This window comes from Ornithodoros turicata, unplaced genomic scaffold (assembly GCF_037126465.1).
Source record: "Ornithodoros turicata isolate Travis unplaced genomic scaffold, ASM3712646v1 Chromosome17, whole genome shotgun sequence".
NCBI classification, from domain to species: Eukaryota; Metazoa; Arthropoda; class Arachnida; order Ixodida; family Argasidae; genus Ornithodoros; species Ornithodoros turicata.
In genome coordinates, this window is record NW_026999326.1 from 1,663,414 (window position 1) to 1,686,381 (window position 22,968).

Here is a 22,968-nt window from a genome sequence, read left to right on the forward strand (position 1 = left end):
AACGACATCGTCGACCGAGTGAGGAAAGCAGCCACAGCAAAGTTCACCATAATCTCTGAAAACCGACCTGTTGGTGACACCCAGCTCCGCCCGGATATCATCCTTGCTTGGGGAGAAGAAGCTATCATCGTCGACATAACTTGCCCATTCGAGAACCGCCAGTCAGCGTTCGAAGAAGCCCGCACAGCAAAGGTCACCAAGTACCAGCCTGTCAAGAACTACCTACAACGAAGATACCAACGCGTTACCATCGAGCCAGTTGTTGTCGGTGCCCTCGGCTGCTGGGATCCCAAGAATGATCACTTCCTCAGGCGCCTCTGTTCGCGCAGGTACCTCAAAAAGATGAAGAAGCTGTGCGTAAGCGCTGTCATCTCTGCGACACGGGACACCTACGCGGCACACATCGCCAGCTCATGACCTGCTGCTGATAACACTGCATGACTGCTGACAACACTGTCTTATTCCTGTAAATACTGTACATAGAAGTAACCCCATTCTCCAGTGTAACGCAACTAACATCCCGAATAAATTCTGTTCTTATGAGCTTAATATCTGATACGAGCCCTATTTGGACTCACGATATTAATCTTATTTTTGGCCTGAGACAGTGTCTCTGAAGCTCGCCTCGGCACTGTCAAGACTTTCCCTGGTATTGCGCTACCTCCAGGTGTAGCCCACCCGTCTCATATCAAAAAACAAAAAAGAAAAATTCGGAAACAGCACCAATAAGCATCAGCCATGATGACCAGAGACAGGCAAAAGAGGGAAGCGTAGAAACAACACCAAGCAAACCAGGGAACCTACAGCAGACATAGACACAGAACACACTGGAGACAACCACTGGGAAATGTCCTGTCTGGCCACTAGGGTACACATTCAATCAATCAATCAATCAATCAGCCTGCCTGCACTAACATGCGCATTTGATGCAGTCCGACTATCATTCTAGTGCTTCTTACACACACCACATCATGTTGAATTTGGCGACGTGACACCCGAGGAGGCAGGTGCCGCGACCGTGACCAGAGCGAAGGATGGACATGTAATATTTATCGCTTCTCGGCCTTTTGGCTCTCTCTCTCTCTCTCTCTATCTCTCTCTCTCTCTCTCTCTCTCTCTCTCTCTCTCTATCTATCTCTCTCTCTCTCTCTCTCTACCTTGCAATTTCCAATCAATCATTTTTATCTCACGGGCCGTGATGCATTAGTACTCACACCCTAGTGTTCCGTACCCATATATCATGATGCCCGAGAGAGAGAGAGAGAGAGATTGATTGATTGAATGAATGAATGAATGTGTACCCTAGTGGCCAGACAGGACATTTCCCAGTGGTTGTCTCCAGTGTGTTCTGTGTCTATGTCTGCTGTAGGTTCCCTGCTTTGCTTGGTGTTGTTTCTACGCTTCCCTCTTTTGCCTGTCTCTGGTCATCATGGCTGATGCTTATTGGTGCTGTTTCCGAATTTTTATTTTTTTTATTTGAGACGGGTGGGCTACACCTGGAGGTAGTGCAATACCAGGGCAACCCTTGACAGTGCCGAGGCGAGCTTCAAACACACTGCCTCGGGCCAAAAATAAGATTAATATCGTGAGTCCAAATAGGGCTCGTATCAGATATTAAGCTGATAAGAACAGATACTGTTCAGAAAAAATTTATTTTTAACAGGTATTCTATCTCCATCACCAAAGGTAGCACTCTTTAACGCGCAAAACCCAAACCCCCAAAACAAGAAAAAAACATTCTTTGTATGTACATTCTATCTATGTAGTCACACATCAAATTGTCCCACTACAGTTTTGCTTTTGTGATAGCTCCTAAGAATCATGATTAAAACCCTATGACGAAAAGGAAATGAGTGGCATGAACAAGTCTATCCTGGTTGAAATGGGAAACGGCCAGCTTTCCTACAGTAGCAGGGTTCCTTTTGTAGCACTCGTAATTTCCCTCCTCTGACTTGCACTAGAGGTTGCCATTCCCACTCTTTCCCAAAGTTTATTTCATCCATAACTCGGAAGCGGTTATGTAAAAATTGCTTAAAGTGCTGGGTGACAATATTCACTAGGTAGCTGATAGATACAAAACGGCGATTTTGCCTGGTGTCACGACATCGCACTTGCCATAGAGCTTCCTCGGTTAGCGCGGTAAGAAGCACTCAGTCTCTTTCTTGGTGTGCTCCAATCCCGAGAAGAAAAACCAGCAGGGAGCTGAAGATTATAGGTGTTGGACATCCGTGACCACGTTGCACGAGCCACTGAGCACTCCCGAAACACATGTTGGACAGTTTCCGTACTCAGGCAATGAACACATTCATCTGTATGTCTGATGCCAAACCGTGTGAGTCGATCTCGTGTAGGTAGGACTTCCCAAGCCGCCTTCCACCTTAAAGGAGCATGGAAATCATTTGGAACATATATTTTTTCACCGCTTGATATGAACATACTACCTTCATAAACTGCTACGGAAAATATTTCCTTCGAAAAGCGCGAATTTCCTGAGAAAATTAGTTTGGAAGAATGCGCTCCGCGGCGACAGTCTCCCCCAAGCCGAGTCTGGCATGTGGTGACGTCAGGCGTCCGAGCACTTCATTGGCTGCCGGAAGCGTCCGCTCCTCGCCAGAATCGTCTGCTAGCTCAGGAATCGTGGCAACTTACCGACTGAGACGCTGTTGCTATTTATTTGCGTTTGACATTCACTTGCGTTCTTACATGATTTGTCTCGTAAGTTTTGCATAAAACAAGACTGCGGGCAGTGTAAAAGGTGTAGCCAGGCCTCTGTGTTGCAGTGACGGCCCGGGTTGAGGTGGATCGTACGCGGTTGTGATTTCTGTTCCGATTGTGCTGAGGTGTCGTTCATTAGTGAACAGTATTGTGCCTGTGTGTGCAGCATATATATATATGTGATACGACTAAATACGTTCCTGTCAGTTGGAGATTTATTCCATGTGCCAGTGTTGTATTCTGCGTATGACCATTCAAAAAAGAAAATGATTATTTGACCATGTATTTTGGGGTTTCCCACAGATCGCTAGCAGATGAACTTTACTAACTTTATTTTGGTATTCATGTTGTAGTGTTTGTGGAGACGTTACGCTCCTGGTATCACAAGCGCAATGTTACATAGCTATGCGTTCATCGGTCCGCTCTTTCGCCTCAGAGATGCCAGTGTCCATGCGGTTCAGAGCCCATAGTGTTGACCACAACACGGAGAAGTCATGATGGTCGGCAACATCTCCAAGTGAAAACACTGGTCACTGCGCCGCGTCTTCATGACTATGCATTTGTAAACAAGAAGAAGCACTATATTTCAATCCGAATGTTCGTTCACACTTAGCAGCATCACTTACCAGCCTCCGGTACATTCGTGTGGCGAAATCGAAGCTCGAGGAACTTAGCCTCCAACTCCATAAAACGTTTCGTCGAGAAGAGCAGACGTGTCGCCTAAAGAGTGTTCAATTCATCACCTGTCCTTCGCACGGCGTCCGATGAGCAACAACGCTTCCTTCCCGGTCGGCTTGCCAGCGCGCGCCGGAGAAATCGCAAAAAATAAAGAAAAAGACGGCGCGGTCACATGACGTCAGCGGCTGACAGCCGAGTGAGGGGGCATTTCTGCCGCGAGATTCAAAGCTCCCTCGCGCTCCAGGATTGCGCGCTACGCTCAAACTTTTTGTGCGAATATGTATCACAGGGCTCAGAATCATAATTTCTACTTCTCCCGTCATATTTTATTCCGATCATTTCCATGCTTCTTTAAGTCTTGTACTTTTCCTGGCAACCACGATGCTGACACTGCCCTCCAGTCATGCTGCCGTCGTTCTTCTTCTATCGCCTCCTCATTGGAAATTCTTTCTGCTAGCTCTGTAGCCGTCGTTTTGCAAATATCTATATTCGGGTCCAGGGTTTTTATTTTCTTGTAATGTTGTACAAGCAAAGCGTAGTGTTGGGTCGGTGTCTCTGTCTTGCTGGACTCCTTCCATGTTTCAGCTTGGAGGACAAACCTCCCCAACGGTCCCAGCAAATATCGTGCTAAAGCTGCAGGTGGTCCCTCAGTCTCGAGAGTTTGGAGAAGGCTTTTTAGTGCCAACGTACGAGCGTTGGTACCTAAGTGTGGGAGACCTTTTCCTCCTGACTTCGGAGAACAATGTAGGAAACGCGGTGCTATTAGCTCTGTAGAGTAATCCCAGAAGAAACCGAAGACCAGAGAGTGAAAAGTTCTCACTATGTTAGTTCTCACTATGTTGTTAGACGGCACGCATACCCGTGCCAAATGCCAGCATCTTGAAAAAACAACCGTTTTCACGAAATAGGGTTTTTCGTTGAACAAGAAAGAAAAATTTTGTTTCTTGAATACATTCTCTAATGTGACGAAGCTTGTCCAACCAGTTTTCTTTTGCCAAGCCATCTCTGTTGAAGATGATGCCCAATATCGTTATCGTCTCACACCTCTGTATGGGAAGTTCTCTTGCATCAAAGTTTCCAACTGAGAGTAGCTTGCACTTCCTCATATGTAGTTCTGCACCTGTGAAACTGGCGAAAAGCTCAAAAAGGTGAAGAACCGCAAGCACTGAGTCTGCATCTAACACGAAGATGGTGATGTCATCTGCGTATACCGCGCTCTCCCACACTATTTGGCCAGGGACCGGTAGTCCTCGCACAGATACAGAGTTATTTAGCATTCTAATGTATGGGTCGAGGGCAATCACAAAAAGAAGGGGGGACAGGGGACAACCCTGTCGTACCCCTCTCCCTATGTTGAAGGTTCCTCCGATGTGTGCCCCAAAAAGAAGTGCTGCTCGTTGACTTGTGTATGCTGTTTGGATGCATTGTACGAAGCTCGATGGAAAATTGTACATCTGAAGTAAATGGAAAAGATAGGTATGTGTTACCTTACCGAACGCTTGTTTCTGATCTAAGGAGAGAACTGCTCCTCTTCCTGTTCGATCTTTGGAGAAAGGTAGCAAATCTCGCACTCCCGACAAAGTGGTGTATATGCTTCTGCCTTCTACACTGCACGTCTGGGATTCTTGTATTATGCTGGGCAAGACTTTCCGTAACCTGCTCGTTAACAGTCCCATTATAATTTTATAGTCACTGTTGAGAAGGGATATTGGCCTCCAAGTCGACGGGTCTTCTATGACTGAGTTTCTTTTCGGAATGTATACAACATAGCTGGTGTTGAAGTGTTCTTCCCAAGCATTTTTCTCAAACATGTCTCGAAACATTGTGGTGAGAAAGATTCGTAGTTTTGGCCAGAATACCTTGTAGAAAAGGTTTGGCAGACCGTCCGGCCCTGGGGACGATCCTGACCGCATGTTTTTGATCACCACCTCCAGTTCCTCATCGTTTATCGGGCTTTCGAGCGCTTCTTTACTTTCTTGCGAAAGTTGAGGTAGTAAGTCTGCTACATAGTCTGGAATATTTGTTACTGACTTCGCTGAAAATTGCTCCTCTGCATGTCGGAGGAAGCCTTCTTGATCTGCCTGTGTTATATCCCGTACTGCGTTTGCGTCATGCTGACTTGTCGGGTCCTGCCACCTTGCATGCCTAAAGTATCGGAGCATTTCTGCGCCACCTACATGATGCGATCTGGCATATTCGAGCTTGGCTGTCATTGTGGATGTTCTGAGCACTTCGAAGTATTGTGCCTTCAGCTGCCTCAAAGCCGCCGGTGCTAAAGCACATTGAATGCTTCCTCTTCGGACTATTCGAATTTTCATTGCGATGTCACGTAGCTCTTTTGTGCGTTGTTTTGCCTTAGCCTTCCCTAGCTCGATGAAAAGCTCTTGCAATTCATCTTTTATGCTTTTCCAATTGGTTAACGACGGAGGTGTTCCTATAAGGCGTTCAGTTAAAAAGTCATTTACTGTGGCCACTACTTCCTGGTCACATAACAAAGCGTGCGAGAGCCTCCATGGTTTCCTTTCCGAGGCCCTTCCACTTGGTATATTAAAGGTTGTTACAACGGCTCTGTGGTCAGATACATACGTCCCAGTGATCGAGGTCTCGAAGACTTCACAGTCTTGCGCACAACTTGCTACCTCTTCAGTTGCATATATACGGTCTAACCGAGAACTGCTGGTTCCACGAGACCACGTGCTCACAAAGCTATTGCCTTTGATTTTTCGCCAGATGTCTTTCAATGTAAATTGATCAACGATGCGAACTAGCTCTCGACTGTTCCAAATCGGGCGGCCTTGACCTTGCCCCGCAACGTCTAAAGTGCTACCTGTCACGCAGTCGAAATCACCTGCCAAAATGAAATCTTGGTGATCTAGCACAAAACCACCGAGATCCGCAAAGAAGGCATTCCCAGGCAGCACAATGTACTGAAAGTCGAGTGCAATAGGGGTAGACGGTATGTGTCTTATCAATGTTCTTTAGTTCCACTAGTATGTTCAAGGCCTTCCGCCTACCCGTCCACCCTTACTGCACTCGACTTTCAGTACATTGTGCTGCTTGGGTATCTGCCAATTGGTATGTGCTGACTGAGCTGGAGCATAAATGTTCAAAATTCGCAACTTTCTCCTGGCACATCTGATATCTTCAGCGATAATCCGGCCGTCAGTATCAGGAACAGCAAATGCTTGAGACTGGAGAGACCTGGTTAAGATGACAACTGCTACGCCCGTACACCGACTGGACGCCAAACTAAAGAAACAATTCACTCTAAAACGTTCCTTAAAAGTCTCTACCTGATGCACACTGGAAAAGTTTGTCTCCTGTAAAGGCAAGATGTCTAGACGTACACTCCGCGCAAAACCCATCACTTCAATTTGTTTTTCAAGGTTGCTAAAACCTTGAACATTCAGCGTTCCGATTCGTAAAAACATTACGATAAAGGAGAGTAAAGGCACACTACACATACCCATAAACGGTTCAGGATTAATCACTTTGCATATCTTGTGAACTATCTGACGACACACTAGACAAGTCTTCACTTAAGACATTATCTGAGATCACCACAATCTTTTTTGCTGCATGTGTCACTTCGATGTCTTGGGTTGAATCTGATGATGTTGATGTATGCTGTCGCTTTTTCACCTGTCCTGCGTCTGGACTGAACTTTGCTGCTGTTGATGCGGGATTTGTAGGCGCTGTGGGTGCGGAAATTGCGGAAATGTGTCGTCTTGCCATTGGAGTTGATTGCGCTTCAGCTTTGGCTATCCGCGTTAGATGTACTTCGTTGTTTCGGTTCGCATCAGAGTCATCTTTGTCGGGAGATTCCGTTGACGAAGTCTCTGTGGTGTCTGATGATTCATGCTCTTTAGTTGTATCTTGCTTTGTTCTTGCCTCTGAAGCGGGGGCCAAATTAAAATCGTGGACTGATGCTGTGGCCTCTAAAGCGTCTGACATCTCATCCATGTCTTCCAAAGAAAGCTCCTGCGCACAACTTGTGCCATTTCCTGTCACACGGCTTTCTTCTTTTTCCGGTAAAGGAAGCCGCGGAAAAGCCTCCTCCGTTACTTCTATCCTGTGTTGTTCATCCGAAGTTGGGCCATCCCGTTCCTTGTCTCGCATTTCTCCCATCGTGGCTGGTTGTCTGACAACATCCGACAGAAGCCGTCTCTTGCGGAAACAATCCGCCGACGCGTGTCTTCCGCCACAGCGCTTGCACGCCGATGCGCACTCTGATGTTTCATGGCCATATGTAGACCAGCGATTGCAAAAGGGTACCGTGCACCCTGCACGCATATGACCTTCGCGTTTGTATCGGCTACACACCCTGCGAATGCCGAAGTAGTCGCAGGTAACTTTATGACCTAGTACTCTCAGAAAGTTTGGGACTGGGTGTTTGACCTCCATTTCTATTTCCACTATGCGGTTTCCATTTCGCATTGTAGGCCGGTCTCTTGAGAAACCCCACTCGATTTTCTTCACTTTTCCATGAGGTGCCAGCGCCCTCATTAAATACTCATCAGGTATAAAGACAGGTAGGTGCATGCATGTTACCCGGGTGACTTGAGCCCCCAACGACTCCAGAGTGGAAGGTACTCCGCCTATAACGATGACACCTTGAGAAAGTAGCTTCTCCATGGCGTCGAGACGAGGAACTGAGATTTGGAACTCTGTTCCAACCACGCGTTGAACGCTAAAAACGCCTTCTACACTCACCACTTCAGCCACACCATCGATGACGTCTACCAGGGAGGCGTCCTGTGGGGCGTTGACGGGGCAGACCAGTGCCTTCGTGGGGATGAACCGCGAAGTCATCCTTACCCCGGCAACTTGCACGTGCAAGGACCGGGGCTTCCAATTGAGCAGAAACGACCTTGAACAAACGAACTTTGATCTTAGCCAAAAGGCCGAGAAGCGATAAATATTGCACGTCCATCTTTCGCTTTGGTCACGGTCGCGGCACGTGCCTCCGCGGGTGTCACGTCGCCAAATTCAACATGCTGTGGTGCGTGTAAGAAGCACTAGAATGATAGTCGGACTGCATGAAATGCGCATGTTAGTGGACGGCACTCGTGTTTCTTTCTCCCTTGTATCCGCCAAAAGACCGAGAAGAGATATAGGCTGCACGTCTCCCCCTTTCGCTACTGTCGCAGTCTCGCCTTCTACGTCCGCGCGTGGCACGTCGCCAGTTTGGGCATCGTGGTATATGGGTACGGAACACTAGGGTGTTAGTACTAATGCATCACGGCCCGTGAGATAAAAATGATTGATTGGAAATTGCAAGGTAGAGAGATAGATAGAGATAGAGATAGAGATAGATAGATAGATAGATAGATAGATAGATAGATAGATAGATAGATAGATAGATAGATAGATAGATAGATAGATAGATAGATAGACAGATAGATAGATAGATAGATAGATAGATAGATAGATAGATAGATAGATAGATAGATAGATAGATAGATAGATAGATAGATAGATAGAATGAATGAATGAATGAATGAATGAATGAATGAATGAATGAATGAATGTATGAATGAATGAATGAATGAATGAATGAATGAATGAATGAATGAATGAATGAATGAATGAATGTGTACCCTAGTGCCCAGACAGGACATTTCCCAGTGGTTGTCTCCAGTGTGTTCTGTGTCTATGTCTGCTGTAGGTTCCCTGCTTTGCTTGGTGTTGTTTCTACGCTTCCCTCTTTTGCCTGTCTCTGGTCATTATGGCCGATGCTTACTGGTGCTGTTTTCCGAATTTTTCTTTTTTTTTATTTGAGACGGGTGGGCTACACCTGGTGGGTGGGACGTAGACGGGTGGGAGGTAGTGCAATATCAGGGCAACCCTTGACAGTGCCGAGGCCAGCTTCAGACACACTGTCTCGGGCCAAAAATAAGATTAATATCATGAGTCCAAATAGGGCTCGTATCAGATATTAAGCTGATACGAACAGAGGAAGTTTTATTACATGTTTGGGACATTATTTACACGAAAATGCATCATATTCAACGGTTTGTATAATGGTACAAAACTTGTGGTGTTGAAATGGGAAAGAGCGTTCATGAAAGTGTTACAGTTCAAGAGATCTTAGTCTATATGTGTTCGTTCATCGTTGTGGATATATGAACGTTGCATTGTCACATCATTTTGGGGAAAGATTGTGACTCTTGGGCACTAATTCCAGCTATGTGCTTGGCGTAAACATCACGGGAAGCGGCGATGACGTCGCTGACCGCTAGACGCTTGAAGAGACGCAGGTAATTTTGTCGAACACAGCCTTCTCATAATCCTGACATTTCTGATGTCCCAGCATCCAAGAGAGCCAACCACGATGGCGTCTACGGTTACCTTCTGATACCGTCTCCTGAGGTATTCCACCACAGGTTGGTAGTTTCTCAGCTTCTCTTCTCTGGCAGTTGTGAAGGCCTCTTGCCCGTTGTCGAAAGGGCATGTGACATCTAAAATGATAGCCTCTTCACCACGAACGATTACGAGGTCTGGTCGGAGGCCAAGACCACCAACGTCCCTGTTTTCGTGGGTTATTGTGTACTTGGCTATGGCTGCTGTCTTGACGCGCTCTCCAATGCGGTTGTGCCTGTCCGTGTAGGTGCGGCTGTGGGTCATGCAGTGATTGAGAACATGAGGGAGTGTTTCTGTCTGGTATCCACACCTTCTGCAGGTCTTGTCGTTCTTGTGTTCCCACGGCCTTGCACCGTTCACCGGTAGGAGGTTTAGCCTGACTTTGTGAATGAACCACCAGTCAGTGAAACGAGTGTAGGATCCCGTTCGGAAAAAGTGCGAGCTCGATCTGTCTTGCGCAACACAAGTCATTGTCTTTCCCTGGTTGGGAAAGCTCTGCAGTCGCTGGTCCCGTTCTACTGACAACTGGCCTCTAAATGTTGACATTAACTTACTGCGTGTGTTGGCAGTTACTGTTTTGTCCAGCCTCGTAACAGTAATGTTCTCCTCGGTCAGAGTCCACGTTATCCCCATTCTCCTCGATGCCTTCCGAGCCTCAGTCCAAACATCCCTGATCTGGGTGGGAGGGATTCTGAATTCACCCTCTGTCACTCCTGCCAAGAAAGTCTCCGCATCCTCCAGTGTTGCAGGTCGACGTAGCCTTTTGCTTGTGACTTGAGTCACATCATCCCTAGCAAGGCGTGCAATCATGGGGTCTCTTGACGTCAAGAGTTTGAAGGCATTGTCGACTTTGTTAATGTCACTCATCTCTCCCGCCATCGGCACCCCACACACACCGTTTTTGCTGCTTCCGTATAAATACTCGTCTGCTGCCATTGCCAGGAAGGTACAAAGTCTTCTTAAGCAGTGGCCTCAGCTGTTTGTCTAGCATCTGCCACTGGGACTTGGAGATGATTCCCACTCGCATGTCGAAATTAAGTGACGGGTACAAGAATGTTTTGATCGCATCTAACCTCTGCCAGGGCGCCAGAATGGATGATAGGATCTTCGTGCCGAGCTGTGCCATCTTGTCTATCTTGGTGTTATCTTTCAGAAGAGAGAATCCCACTGGTCTGCCGAGGAACGACGTGGTCTCGAAGTCCGCCAATCATCGAATGCGCTGTCCGTTGACAAAGAATTCTGTCTGGCGCAGGCCTATGGGTCCCTGGCCTGAGAGATGCAAAGCCACGGATTTGGAGGGGTTTATCTTAAGACCAAGCTTTTCGCATGGCTCCACCGCATCGTTTATTCTTTTCTGAAGTACCTCGGGGTTGTCAGCCATCAAAGTCATGTCGTCCGCATAGGCTAGGCATCGGTGGTCCGCACCCTCACCCTGAACTGCACGAATGACAGGATCAATTGCCAGATCAAACAGCAACGCACTGAGAGGACAGCCCTGACGGATCCCACATGTGACTGGTATGTTTCCCGTACTTCCGGCAGCTGTGCACACGGTAGCCATGCCTCCCGAGTACATGTCTCTGATGATTTCCGTTAGTGTGTCGCCTGCCCCACTTCGCTTGACGGCCCCCAGTACCACTGCATGTGGGACTGATCCGAAAGCATTCGTCAGATCTAGCAGAGCCGCGCAGAAGTCCCTGCGCCCCGTTCTCGCGACAATCATTTTGTGTTGTAGAATATACTGGCGCTCGAAGACGCCGTCGTGTGGCAAAAAGCCCTTCTGACAGTGAATCAAAACATTCTGCTCCATGAGCCACTGTTGCACGCGTGCCGTTATGCATTTAGTGTAGAGCTTGTTAGTGGTGCGACAAAGTAAGATAGGTCGCCAGTTCCCCGGGTCGTTCTCGTCTCCTTTCTTGTGGATCAGAATAACCCTTGAGGATCGCCTTGTGTCTGGTATGCGTCTGTACTGCAAACACATGTTGAACAAAGCACACAAGAATGCACAGTCCGGGTCGGCGGAGAGCCAGTGGCGGTAGGTGATGCGGTCATCGCCAGGGGCTGTGTTCTCACAGCTGACTGCACGTTTTCTCACCTCTTCCGGGGTAAACACGCTAAGGTCTACTTGCTCCTCTGCCGTTGGTCTCGAGCAGCAGTCCAGAAGTGCTGGGCTTTGACATCTCCAGACACGTGTGAAATACTACTCTAACTCCTCTACGGTGATGCGGCACCGATTGGGTGCTCCCTCGACGATTAGGCGGATGGCTTGGCGGCGGTTTCGTCGATAAAGTGTTTGTATATCCCTAGGGTTTTCTGGGTTTGTGACTCTTCCCTGTCTCCTGCTCGGCTGTTCAGGAAGTTTGACGAAGGCTGCCACTCCAGATGTCGCGGCATCCAGCAACTGTTCAAAAGCACTCCACGTCTCCTTTGTCTGCGCCCCGCATGTCCAGCGTTTGATCTGGGCGGCATGATCTCGTAAAGCCAGCAGTGACGTATCTATATGAACAGTTGGCCTCGTACTTATGTGCGACTCCTCCGTTTCTCTATCCTCTTCGTGTGCTCCATTTGCGTGGCTGCCGTCTTCGCCTGCCCCGAGAGTCCCTGCAAAGCAGGGGGTTTCTAGAGATGTGTCAGGTAGGTTGTCGTTCTCACATCGGTCCCCATGGGAGCTGCTCTCCCCAGAATCCATGCTATCCGCTTCCGCAACTGAACCGTGGCAACATTCGAAATATATGTGTTCCCAGGCACCTGTTGATTCTGCGGTGTAATTCTCCCGTGGGTTGTGGTCATCTTCATCTGTCTCCCGAGTATCGCCTTGCGTTTCCTGAGTGCAGGGACTGTGCCGAATCACGGAGGTGCAGTATTCATTGCACAGTGATTTATCAGTGGGTGTGGCCTCCACCTGGCGGTTCATTTCAGGGCTGTCTTGCTGTGGATTCTGCTCACGCGTACCTCCGGTTGACCTTATGCTAAGCCGCTCTTCAGCATTCCTCAGCTTGTGCCACTTGTGGTGGTTTGCAAGGCCCTTTGCCGATGGGAAAGTGAGCTGGTACACTGTGCATTTGAAGGGGAACGATCTTCAGCGCAGTCTTAGTGGTTGTCTGGGACACACTTCCGGGTGTGATGACGGACGTTGGCCAAGTGTCATTTTACAATCTGAACACGAGTTTATTGTCGAAGTCACCCGCAATCTATGCACGTTTTCGAGGTGTCGTTCTAGTGATCGACGCTGCGCTATCCAGACTCCAACTGCAAATTTCGATTGGCACGGTTTAAGTGGGCACTGGAAGTAGGAAGGTACTGGAAAGAATATTTGAAGTACATTGCCTTCAAGCTTTGGCTGTTCGCGCTCTTCGCCTTCCATCTGTGTCATGGATAGGGGAGTATTAATACTCCCAAGAAGACTGCTCCCTGCTGGTGAATCAGTTGGCGTGGTTTCCTGTTCCGATTCATCTTCACTTGGTGATACCGGTGGCTGTATATTGTTGTGCTGCATTGCGACGTCGTATTCCGTGTCCGGTGCGGGGGAGTGTTGGAGTAGCATCCTTTTTCGGTGCCACTGCCGGTGGTTCTGTAGCTGCTTTTTTGTATGGAATTTTCTGCAACATATGTTGCATTGTGGAACAGACGCGTCTTTCATAGGTGTCGGCATTTGACTTCTCATCTCGTCGCACACATGAGTTTTCGGTCTCTCACCTAGCGACGAGTGGCACATGAAACATTCGTAACGAGTGTCGCCGGGCTTTACCGAGTGACTGTTCCTCAGGTGGTGTATGAGTGCTGCTTTACTTGTGGTCAATGTGGCACTCTTGAATGTCACTTCACACGCTTCTTCGGTACACCGAAACGCACTGGGTACTGGGAAGTACACCGTGAGTATCTGCCCCCGTCGCACAGGTTGCTGTGTCCGCTGACATTGAATGGAAGTGTCCTCTGTCACCAGATCACTACCTTCTTCTGTAACTAACATATCATTAGTGCTTTCCATCTTGACCGACAGGATGACAACAATAGTACACGCACACCGTGTACCTCGCACAGATCACGTAAACTGCATTCCAAACTTCGCTAAATCTTACACAGCAAAGTTGGGTATATTCTTGATCCTCGGACGTTCACGCACACGGTACGCACACGCACTATCACAGACGGAGCGAATCCCGCGGTGTAAACAAGTCAGCCAAGCGAAGCAACGTCCTACAAGCAGGGTGTCGAACCGAAACGTTTTTCGTTCCGGTTTTCGTTCCGGTTACATCATAAACGATCCGCTACCGGTTCTGCTCCGGAGCAAAAAAATAACGGTTCATACCGGTTTTTAACCGGTTCCGCTTCTGCTGGGAATATTTATCCCCACAAAAAAAACCAATGTTACAAAATGTAAACCCGTTTATTCCGCATACGTGGTATTTAATATTAATAGACAGCTGTGAAATTGGTAGCTCCTGGTTCCTGTAGGTTCCTGTCTGTTCCAATAGACTTTCTCCGTTCTTGAAGCACATGCTACAAACTGACTTCTTTGTCGTGATGTCGTGATGTCATACGTAAAGTACTTTCTTGCTGGGTTGGAGCGATCGCGTCCCATCCGAATGTCTGTTGCTACTGTCTAGCCAGCAAGCACCACCGCACGAGTACGACGCAAATCGAGGAACACCTTCACTCACAAACGCGCTCGACGGCTCCGTTTTATTTTCTTCGTGTCCTGTCCACAAAAGAGTTGCCACTTCGCACGGGCTTGCCCTCGCATATACGTAAATGTATTCAACTTAGCTGCTCTCAAACAAGGGACGCGTTGCGCGACATTACCGATAAAGAAGCCGTTATGCAGCCCCCTTGGGTCGCTGTTTAGTTGAGGAGAGTTTGCGGGGATCAAATTAGAACGAACAGTACGGTACATTGCTAGAGTGTCACATGTACCTCTAAATCTGTGTGCGTGCGCGAACGATAAACCATTACAAAGGGAGCCTAAGGGTCATAATATACCGACATACATTCCACCGTAACCGTAACCCTCGTATGGTACCCATGACATGACTTCAGAGCACACGATGTCTGTTTCATTCGCCTATCCGTGGTACACATTTTTTATTTTTTTTTACCGAAAACCGTTAAATATATTTTTCGGTTTCCCTCCTGAGCGAAAAAAACGTCTACGGTTTCGGTTCCGTTTCGCAGCAAAATAGCGTTTTTTTTTCGGTTTTCGGTTCGCTCCGACACCCTGCCTACAAGCGAAGCCCACTGACCCTCACCTCCTCCGCCCATGTTGCGCAATCGCCCGCGACGGTTGCCTCTCCTGCTGCACGCGGCGGTGTCGCCATCTCTAGGAGCCCGAGCAAACCACCGACGAGAAGAGCCGTTGCGGAGGGATGCGGGCTAGGCCTAACGGCCCGATTCCACGTTTCACAAAAACACTTATAACTTCGTCAAACCTTCACACTCACAGCAAACTTGGGTATCCTCTTGATCCTGGGGCATTCACGCACACACTGATCTCAAACATTCCTTGGATTACACGAATTTACCGCAACCACGAGTGAAAATCGATGGAGCGCTACGGACTACACTTTTGTATTGTTGACTGATTAGATGAGTCACAAAATTAGTGAGCCCATCTTCCTTATCTTTTAGCCTACTACTCCCTATATCCTTAATTTACTGATTTGCTTTATTTTCCTAAACCAAGTCAACAACTGAGGCCAGTTCTAAAGCTCTGCCCCATTGCTTTTGCACTTGAGTGTAACGCTGTATCGTGTGCTTCAGAAGAGCGTCAACACTCCTGTGCTTTACAGTTAACTCACCCCAAAATTCAGATAGATCTCCTCCTTGTGTTGCGGCGGTAGTATATTCTAAATTCATTTAACTAATCTGCCAGTTTAAATTTAATAATACCCTCCACTACTCTGAACCCTTTACACTGCCACTGTTTCGAGAAGTTTTCTGCTCCTAACCTTAGCCGCTCCCTCCCAAGCCAAGTTCGTACGTAGTAACTGAATATATTTCTCATTCGTTCTTTACCCCAGCAGTCACCACCATGCACCACTCTACACCTGTTTACCCAAGCCCGATATGCGATTTCGACTGCTACTAACATGTAAAATTTCTGTTGTCTTTTGGTTACTTTCCCAACATGTATTCCCACAGCTTCTTCAAATGTCAAGTTACGTAATCCAAAATATTTAATAAAACAGGACCACAGGTACCCCGGTACCTTACACTCGAAGACGGCGTGCCTCACCGTTTCAATTTGACCGCAAATCTCGCAGTCCCTTCTGCGGCTTTTACCCCACAGATAAAACTTGTCCCTCACTGGTATGACCTCATGCGCCATTTTCCACAGGAATGATTTTCTTTTGCCTTCTAACTAGTAACTAAGAATTCTTTTCCAAGCTTCCGCTGTTATTCTAGATGGATATTTCTCTATTTCTTTCCCCCTCAGATCTCTGTATAATTCAGCTCTTGTCTAATCGTTTCAACTGCAGCAAAGTGTGCTTCCCTGCTTCATAAATTGCTGGCTGCCATTCCGACATTGGACTCCTATGATCTATCCCGTGTTGGCGAAAATGTCTTATGTTTATTCCCAGCAAAAATTTTGTCACCTGCTGTCCGATGTCCTTGCCATCCAACATCCTATATATTCCATGTAAAGCATGTGCTTCTGACAGTTGTTTCAGATCAGCTATCTGCAGGCCCCCAACATTAATAGGCAGTTTCATTTTCTTTTGCGCTACCCATTGCGTTTTCCCATCCCATATAAACTGAAAGCAGAGTTTCTCAATTCTCCGGCATATTTCAGGAGAAGGGTAAGCGACAGAAAACAGGTACGCACATCTTGGTATCATAATTCTTTTGACAATCTGCGCTCGAGCTGTAAGTGGCGTTCCCGGTTCAACATAGTCTTCCTTCAATTTTTCCAAGTATTTTCCAACTGCATCCAATTGTTATGTGAAACCCCGTCCTTATTAAACCTGACTCCAAGGATTTTCGTCTCCTCCACAATACTCAAACCCAGATCTTTCCTCGGCTTCTCCCCACCTAAATATATCAATTTTGATTTGTCTCTATTTATTTTCGCCCCGCTCATTGTCCCGTATTCTTCCATTACTTCTAGAGCTTTCTCAACTTCCTTTTCGCCTTGAACTACCATAGTGAGATCATCAGCGTAGGCCACTATGGTTTTACGCTGTACTGCCCCAGGTAATCCAACCCTTTCACTGCCTCACACTGGTTCAGCCCTCGTAATAACCTATCAAAGGCTAACACATACAGCAGGGGAGAAAGGGGGCAACCTTCCCTTACTCCTCTTTTGACCTGAAAGCTCTTTCCCAATTGCCCATTGATAAGTAACCTACTCCTGGCGTTTCCATACATGGCTCCTATTGTGTTTATTATTGGATTTTCCGTCCCAATTCCTTCTAATGTATGTCTTAAATATGCGTGTTTAAGCCGGTCAAATGTCTTTTCTTGGTCTAAGGTCATGAGAATACTCTTTATTCTCCTTCTGCTTGTCCATTCTATAACATCTCTTAGCTCCCATATTTTCCTTTGGATTCTTCGACCTTTAACTGCAGCACCCTGTGCTAGTGACACCCATTCTTCCATATTTCCTTGTATTCGGCCCACGACTGCCCTTGCTAATATTTTATAATCTAAATTTAACAACGTTATGGGTCTCCAGGCGCCCAACTCCTCCTTACGCTGCTGGTCCTTGCACAACAGAGTGACCGTTCCTTCTAGGAAGGTTTCTGGAAATGTACCTTTCTGAAGTGCACCGTTAAGCACCTTCACCAAAGAGGGGCCCAGGATGTCCCAATATCGTTTGTAGAACTCTGCCGGAAACCCGTCGGGTCCCGGCGACTTCCCATCCTTCAGGCTTCTAACAGCCTGCTGCACCTCCTTGCAGCTAAGTTCTATGCCTTTTCCTGCCTTTCCCCCGCAGAAGGAATCACCTGCCGTGAGTCCATTCTCAAACATGTTAACGTAGAACTCTCTTGCCACCATGGCTATTTCACTTTGCTTGGTGACTCATCTGCCCTTGGTTATGAGGGCCTCCATGGGCGGTTGCGCTAAAGCCAGATGTTTAGAGAGGAGCCTCCGGGAGCACCAGGCTTCCTGCTCTAGACTGTCCCTCGCCGCCATATACCTCAACGCCTCCCACCTTTCCTCCCTCAGGAGTGCGAGGTGATCTTTGGCGGAGGTGTAGCTTACACCGGAGAGTACTCCCACGCCGAACTGTTGCAACCGCCGCAAGTGTTCCTGGAGCTTGTGCGTCATTGCACGCTTCTCATGCGCTTTTTTCTTCCCCCAGGCCTTAAGGCAGTTTTTTACAGTATTTTTAAGCTTATCCCACCAATGAAAAGTATGGTCACTATCCTTGACCCCTCTCTGGATTATGTCTTTGACTTCTTGGTCAACTTCTGGAAGGTCTAGCAACTTTATATTCATTCTCCATGGACGTTGGGAACCCGGAAACCCCATTTCTGTCACTTCCAACAAGACACCTTTGTGATCGGAAATGTCAATTGTTTCGATAGTTTTAACGTCTTTTACTTTCTGTGCCATTCGACTTGATATATATATTCTGTCGATTCTACTTCCCCCCTTTTTATTGAGGCGGGTGAAACCCGTTCCTCCCCCGCCTGCTATTGGCCACGAATCTTGTAATTGGAATTTTTGTATTGCCCACTCCAAGTGTCTAGCACCACTACTGTTGGAATGTTTTCCTGATGATGTATCTCTAGTATCAGTTACGCAGTTAAAGTCTCCACCAAGTATAAAATTGTGAGCCCCAATAAAATAATACAGAAGTTCCTCTTTATAGAACTCCTCCGATTCTTTTGCTCTGTTTGGCCCATACACGTTAATTATTCTAAGTACTCCTCCTCCGTGGGCTATATCCACTGTAATTACTCTCCCACCGATGTCTTTTTCGAATTTAAGTACTCTTATGCTCCTTGGCTGTAGGAAAACGATTCCAACCCCTTTTGAGTTGTGCGTTCCATAACTCCAGTAGGACTTTGTGTTCAATATTTTATCGAATTCCATTGCTTCTTGTTTGTGCCAATGCGTCTCTTGGATTATGATACAGTTAACTTCCAAAAATCTGGACAGTTGAATTACTTCATTTTGTTTCGGTTTACTTCTAAACCCTCTTGCATTAAATGTTAGGAATTTGAACGTCATAATGGACTGGAGTGAAGTGGAGGAAACTGAACTGCCTGACCCAGTAATAACTTTAACAACTTTGTCTTAAACATCAACCTTCGCCTTCCTACCACTTTTTTTTGCCTTCCTAGATACCCTTCTCCTTTTTAAAGCCATACCACGGCCCTTCTTATCAACTTCCTCGCTTTCTTGTCCTTCACTTTCCTCTGATACCATCGTGTGGAAGCTTTCTCCACTGTCAGAATATGTAATTTGTGACACTGAAGAAACGCTTAAGGTTGTGCTTGTTACAGATGAAGCATCGTCCTGGCTTGCTTCCTCTTCAGCATTGCCAATGCGAGCCTCTGACCCTCGCTTTTCTTCCAATCCTTCACCCTTACTTTCATCATTTTTGCTTCCCTCCACCTCCTTGCTGACCTTCGTTTCTTCCCCTAAACCTTTTTCTCCTACCTCTTGCTGCTTATCACAAGCCCCCATTTCTTCCTGCTTCTCCCCACTGACAACTTCGTTCATTTTATCTTGCCCATCCTTCTCTACGACTGTGGTGTCCAACTTGATAGCATCCACTACAACCTCCTGTTGCACTTCCTGCTGTTCTCTACTTTCCAAACGTGGAAAGTTCTTCTCTGACACCCATGGCGTACTCTTTGGCTCAACCACACCTCCCCAAGCCGATGGCCTTATATCTGCCGGGACGTTCCTTTTTCTTGCCAAATCACTTTTGCATTTCCCACACTCCACCTCGTAATAAGACCCACACCAGCGGCATCTATGAGCCTTACAATCACGAGCCAGGTGATCAGTTGCATCACACTTCGCACATCTCCGTGTGACCCCATGATACAGGCACTCAATTCTGACACCCCTCACCGTCAAAAAATTTGGAAGCTCCCCATTAAGCTCCATGATCACCAATCTTGTTCCAGTTTCGCAGTCTTCATGCTCTCCACCATATTTTCCCCTTTGAGTCTTGATCACCAATCCATACTGTCCTAGCTCTTTTTCCAAGTCGGTATCAGGATAATCAATGGGGTATCGACATACCGTTATCCTTCGCATTTTCGCTCCCAAATAATATGCCTCTACCCTTTTCCCACCAATGACTACACCTCATTCTTCCTTCAGTAACCTGACACCCTCCATATCATTCATAACTACCTCATAGAAGCCATAACCCTCATTCTGTGCACCGCGGACCCTGCCGGGGGCCACCTTCTTACACGCATCCAAAACATCCTTCCCAAAGTACCCCTGAGGGGCTCTTACCTTAAAAACGAGGATGCGGTCCTGGACGTCCTGGCCCTCATCCATTGCTCTGCCGGCGTCTCAGCCTACGAGACCCGGCTACAATCTGCAAGCCGCTCAGCGCTTAAACCACACACTTGAAAAAACCACACACACAACTAACAAAAGGATACAAAACGAGCAATCGCTTGAGAATGATCTTAAGCCTAACAGCGGAGCTGTCACAGAATACGTCCACACGCGCCAACGATGACGATGACTTGTATTGCCAACTGTAGGATGGGACAAGCGTAAGCTTGACGATGACGATGACTTCTACACTTTGATCCTAGCCAAAAGGCCGAGAAGCGATAAATATTGCACGTCCATCTTTCGCTCTGGTCACGGTCGTGGCACCTGCGTCCTCGGGTGTCACGTCGCCAAATTCAACATGATGTGGTGCGTGTAAGAAGCACTAGAATCATAGTCGGACTGCATGAAATGCGCATGTTGGCGGACGGAACTCGTGTTTCTTTCTCCCTTGTATCCGCAAAAGACCGAGAAGAGATACAGACTGCAGGTCTCCCCCTTTCGCTTGTGTCGCAGTCTCGCTTCTACGTCCGTGCGTGGCACGTCGCCAGTTTGGGCATCGTGGTATATGGGTACGGAACACTAGGGTGTTAGTACTAATGCATCACGGCCCATGAGATAAAAATGATTAATTGGAAATTGGAAGGTAGAGAGAGAGAGAGAGGAGAGAGAGAACGAACGAACGAACGAACGAACGTGTACCCTAGTGGCCAGACAGGACATTTCCCAGTGGTTGTCTCCAGTGTGATCTGTGTCTATGTCTGCTGTAGGTTCCCTGCTTTGCTTGGTGTTGTTTCTACGCTTTCCTCTTTTGCCTGCCTCTGGTCATCACGGCTGATGCTTATTGGTGTTGTTTCCGAATTTTTCTTTCTTTTGATTTGAGACGGGTGGGCTACACCTGGAGGTAGTGCAATACCAGGGCAACCCTTGACAGTGCCGAGGCGAGCTTCACACACACTGTCTCGGGCCAAAAATAAGATTAATATCGTGCATCATTAATATAGCGGCGATGTAGAGGAATTCTCCTCGACATAGCAACACGAAGAGTGCGATACCGGCCTGCTTTGCGAAAGACCAAGGGCCTCAGCTGAAGTCGATCAACGATACTTCAGCCCTCAGGAGGTGCGGCGAAAAGCAGCCAAATCCGAAAACACAGCCCCTGGCGATGACCGCATAACGTAAAGGCACTGGCTTGATGTGGATCCAGATGGGACCTTTATGGCCTCTATCTTCAACGTGTGCGGGAAGTACAAGCGTGTGCCGGACACCTGGAGGACATCAACCACCGTCCTAATCTACAAGAAAGGAAACCCGCACGACATCGCCAACTGGAGGTCCATCACCATTGCGAGGACGCTGAACAAACTATACAGAGGTTGCCTGGATTCATGCCCCACGATGGCGTGTTTGAACACAATTTTATCTTGCAACACCGCATCGATGAGGCAAGGACCAACAACAAGGACCTCTGCGCGGCGTTCCTTGACTTCTCCAACGCTTTTGGGTCGATCACCCTCAATGCCATAATTCAAGCCGTCGACGCAGCAGGTGCCGGGCCGCACTTCACAGCCATCGTGAAGGACCTATACACGGGCAACATCACCCGTATCCTCACCAACGGAGAGGCCACGTGTAACATCCCGGTGCGAAGAGGAATCCGGCAAGGCTGCCCCCTAAGCGGTCTGCTATTCAATCTAGCAATAGATCCCATTCTTCGAGGCATCCAGGGCATCGGCACCAAGCACGCAGTCCTCGCCTACGCGGATGATATTACACCGCTTGCCGAAGCCCCGGAGCTCCTCCAAACCAGGATTGATAGCATCGCAGCCATGGCGTCCACTCTTCGGCTGAAGCTAAACCCTGAGAAATGCAAATCACTGCATATATCTGGGCGACGGCCTGTTGGAATTCGGCAAACCGAGTTCCACATTCACGAGACCACGATGCCCATCCTGAAGGAGTTCGAGAGCTCCTACCTCGGAAGACCGGTAGGCTTCAAGATCCTCCCGGACACCACAACAATCGAGACCGCCATCAACACGCGAAAGAAGCTCTTGACCTCCATGCTGGCCCCCTGGCAGCGCCTAGGTGTTTTAAAAACCTTCGTGTATCCAGCGCTGAACTTCACCATGCGATGCGGCACCCTGGTGAAGACAGAATGGACAAGGCTGGACAACGAGCTGCGACCGCTCTTTAAGAGGACCCTTTACATCCCGAGCAACGTGGCAAATGAGTTCTTGTATGGAAAGAGTAGAAAAGGTGCTTGCGGTATCCCGCTGGCCGCAGAAACCAGTGACATTGAGAGAATTGACTGCGCCTTCAAGCTCCTGACATCACGTGATCCTGGCATCGCCAGGGCAGCCCAAGACGACCTCCTCAACACGCTCTCGAAGCGCCTGCGGACCATGTGCACGCAAAGCGACGGCGAAATGTTCCTCGCTGGGGACACAAGGGGCCTTTCAGATCCTCCTCAAATGAACTCCACAATGTATGGGCGGAAGCAAGAAAGGCCTCTCGCCGTCTGGACGTCAAGTGGACCCTGGAAGGTAGCATCGCCATCACCCGCAAAGACAAGACGATGACGGCGCGCTGGAGAAGGCACGTCATGCGCACTATGCGCGACCAGCTGGACGTAGAGCGCACCCAGCAACTCCACAGCCTGCGCAGCCAAGGAAAGGCAGTCGAATGCGCCGGCCCGCACGTAGGTGGCAGAGCTCCCTGAAGAGGTGGCAGTCGAAT

At 48.0% G+C, this 22,968-nt stretch overlaps 1 protein-coding gene, 1 long non-coding RNA gene, 2 other non-coding genes and 2 pseudogenes across 4 annotated transcripts; 1 reads left to right on the forward strand and 5 right to left on the reverse strand.

Annotated features, from left to right (window-relative positions):
- The first annotated feature begins 488 nt into the window (after positions 1–488).
- Positions 489–683, forward strand: LOC135372927 (U2 spliceosomal RNA). Its single transcript, XR_010416180.1, has one exon. It is a non-coding gene; the product is annotated as a U2 spliceosomal RNA (small nuclear RNA).
- Positions 684–1,480: 797 nt separating this feature from the next.
- On the reverse strand, positions 1,481–1,667 carry LOC135372952 (U2 spliceosomal RNA). Its single transcript, XR_010416184.1, has one exon. It is a non-coding gene; the product is annotated as a U2 spliceosomal RNA (small nuclear RNA).
- Positions 1,668–2,653: 986 nt separating this feature from the next.
- On the reverse strand, positions 2,654–3,723 carry LOC135372853 (uncharacterized). Its single transcript, XR_010416136.1, has 2 exons — positions 3,342–3,723; positions 2,654–3,267 (listed from the first exon to the last, which is right to left on the reverse strand). It is a non-coding gene; the product is annotated as an uncharacterized LOC135372853 (long non-coding RNA).
- Positions 3,724–9,192: 5,469 nt separating this feature from the next.
- On the reverse strand, positions 9,193–9,396 carry LOC135372940 (U2 spliceosomal RNA; annotated as a pseudogene).
- A 204-nt stretch (positions 9,397–9,600) lies between these two features.
- On the reverse strand, positions 9,601–10,635 carry LOC135372831 (uncharacterized). The gene has a single exon (XM_064606290.1). The coding sequence runs from the start codon at positions 10,633–10,635 to the stop codon at positions 9,601–9,603; it is 1,035 nt and encodes a 344-aa protein (XP_064462360.1).
- A 10,476-nt stretch (positions 10,636–21,111) lies between these two features.
- On the reverse strand, positions 21,112–21,268 carry LOC135372941 (U2 spliceosomal RNA; annotated as a pseudogene).
- Between the last annotated feature and the right edge of the window lie 1,700 nt (positions 21,269–22,968).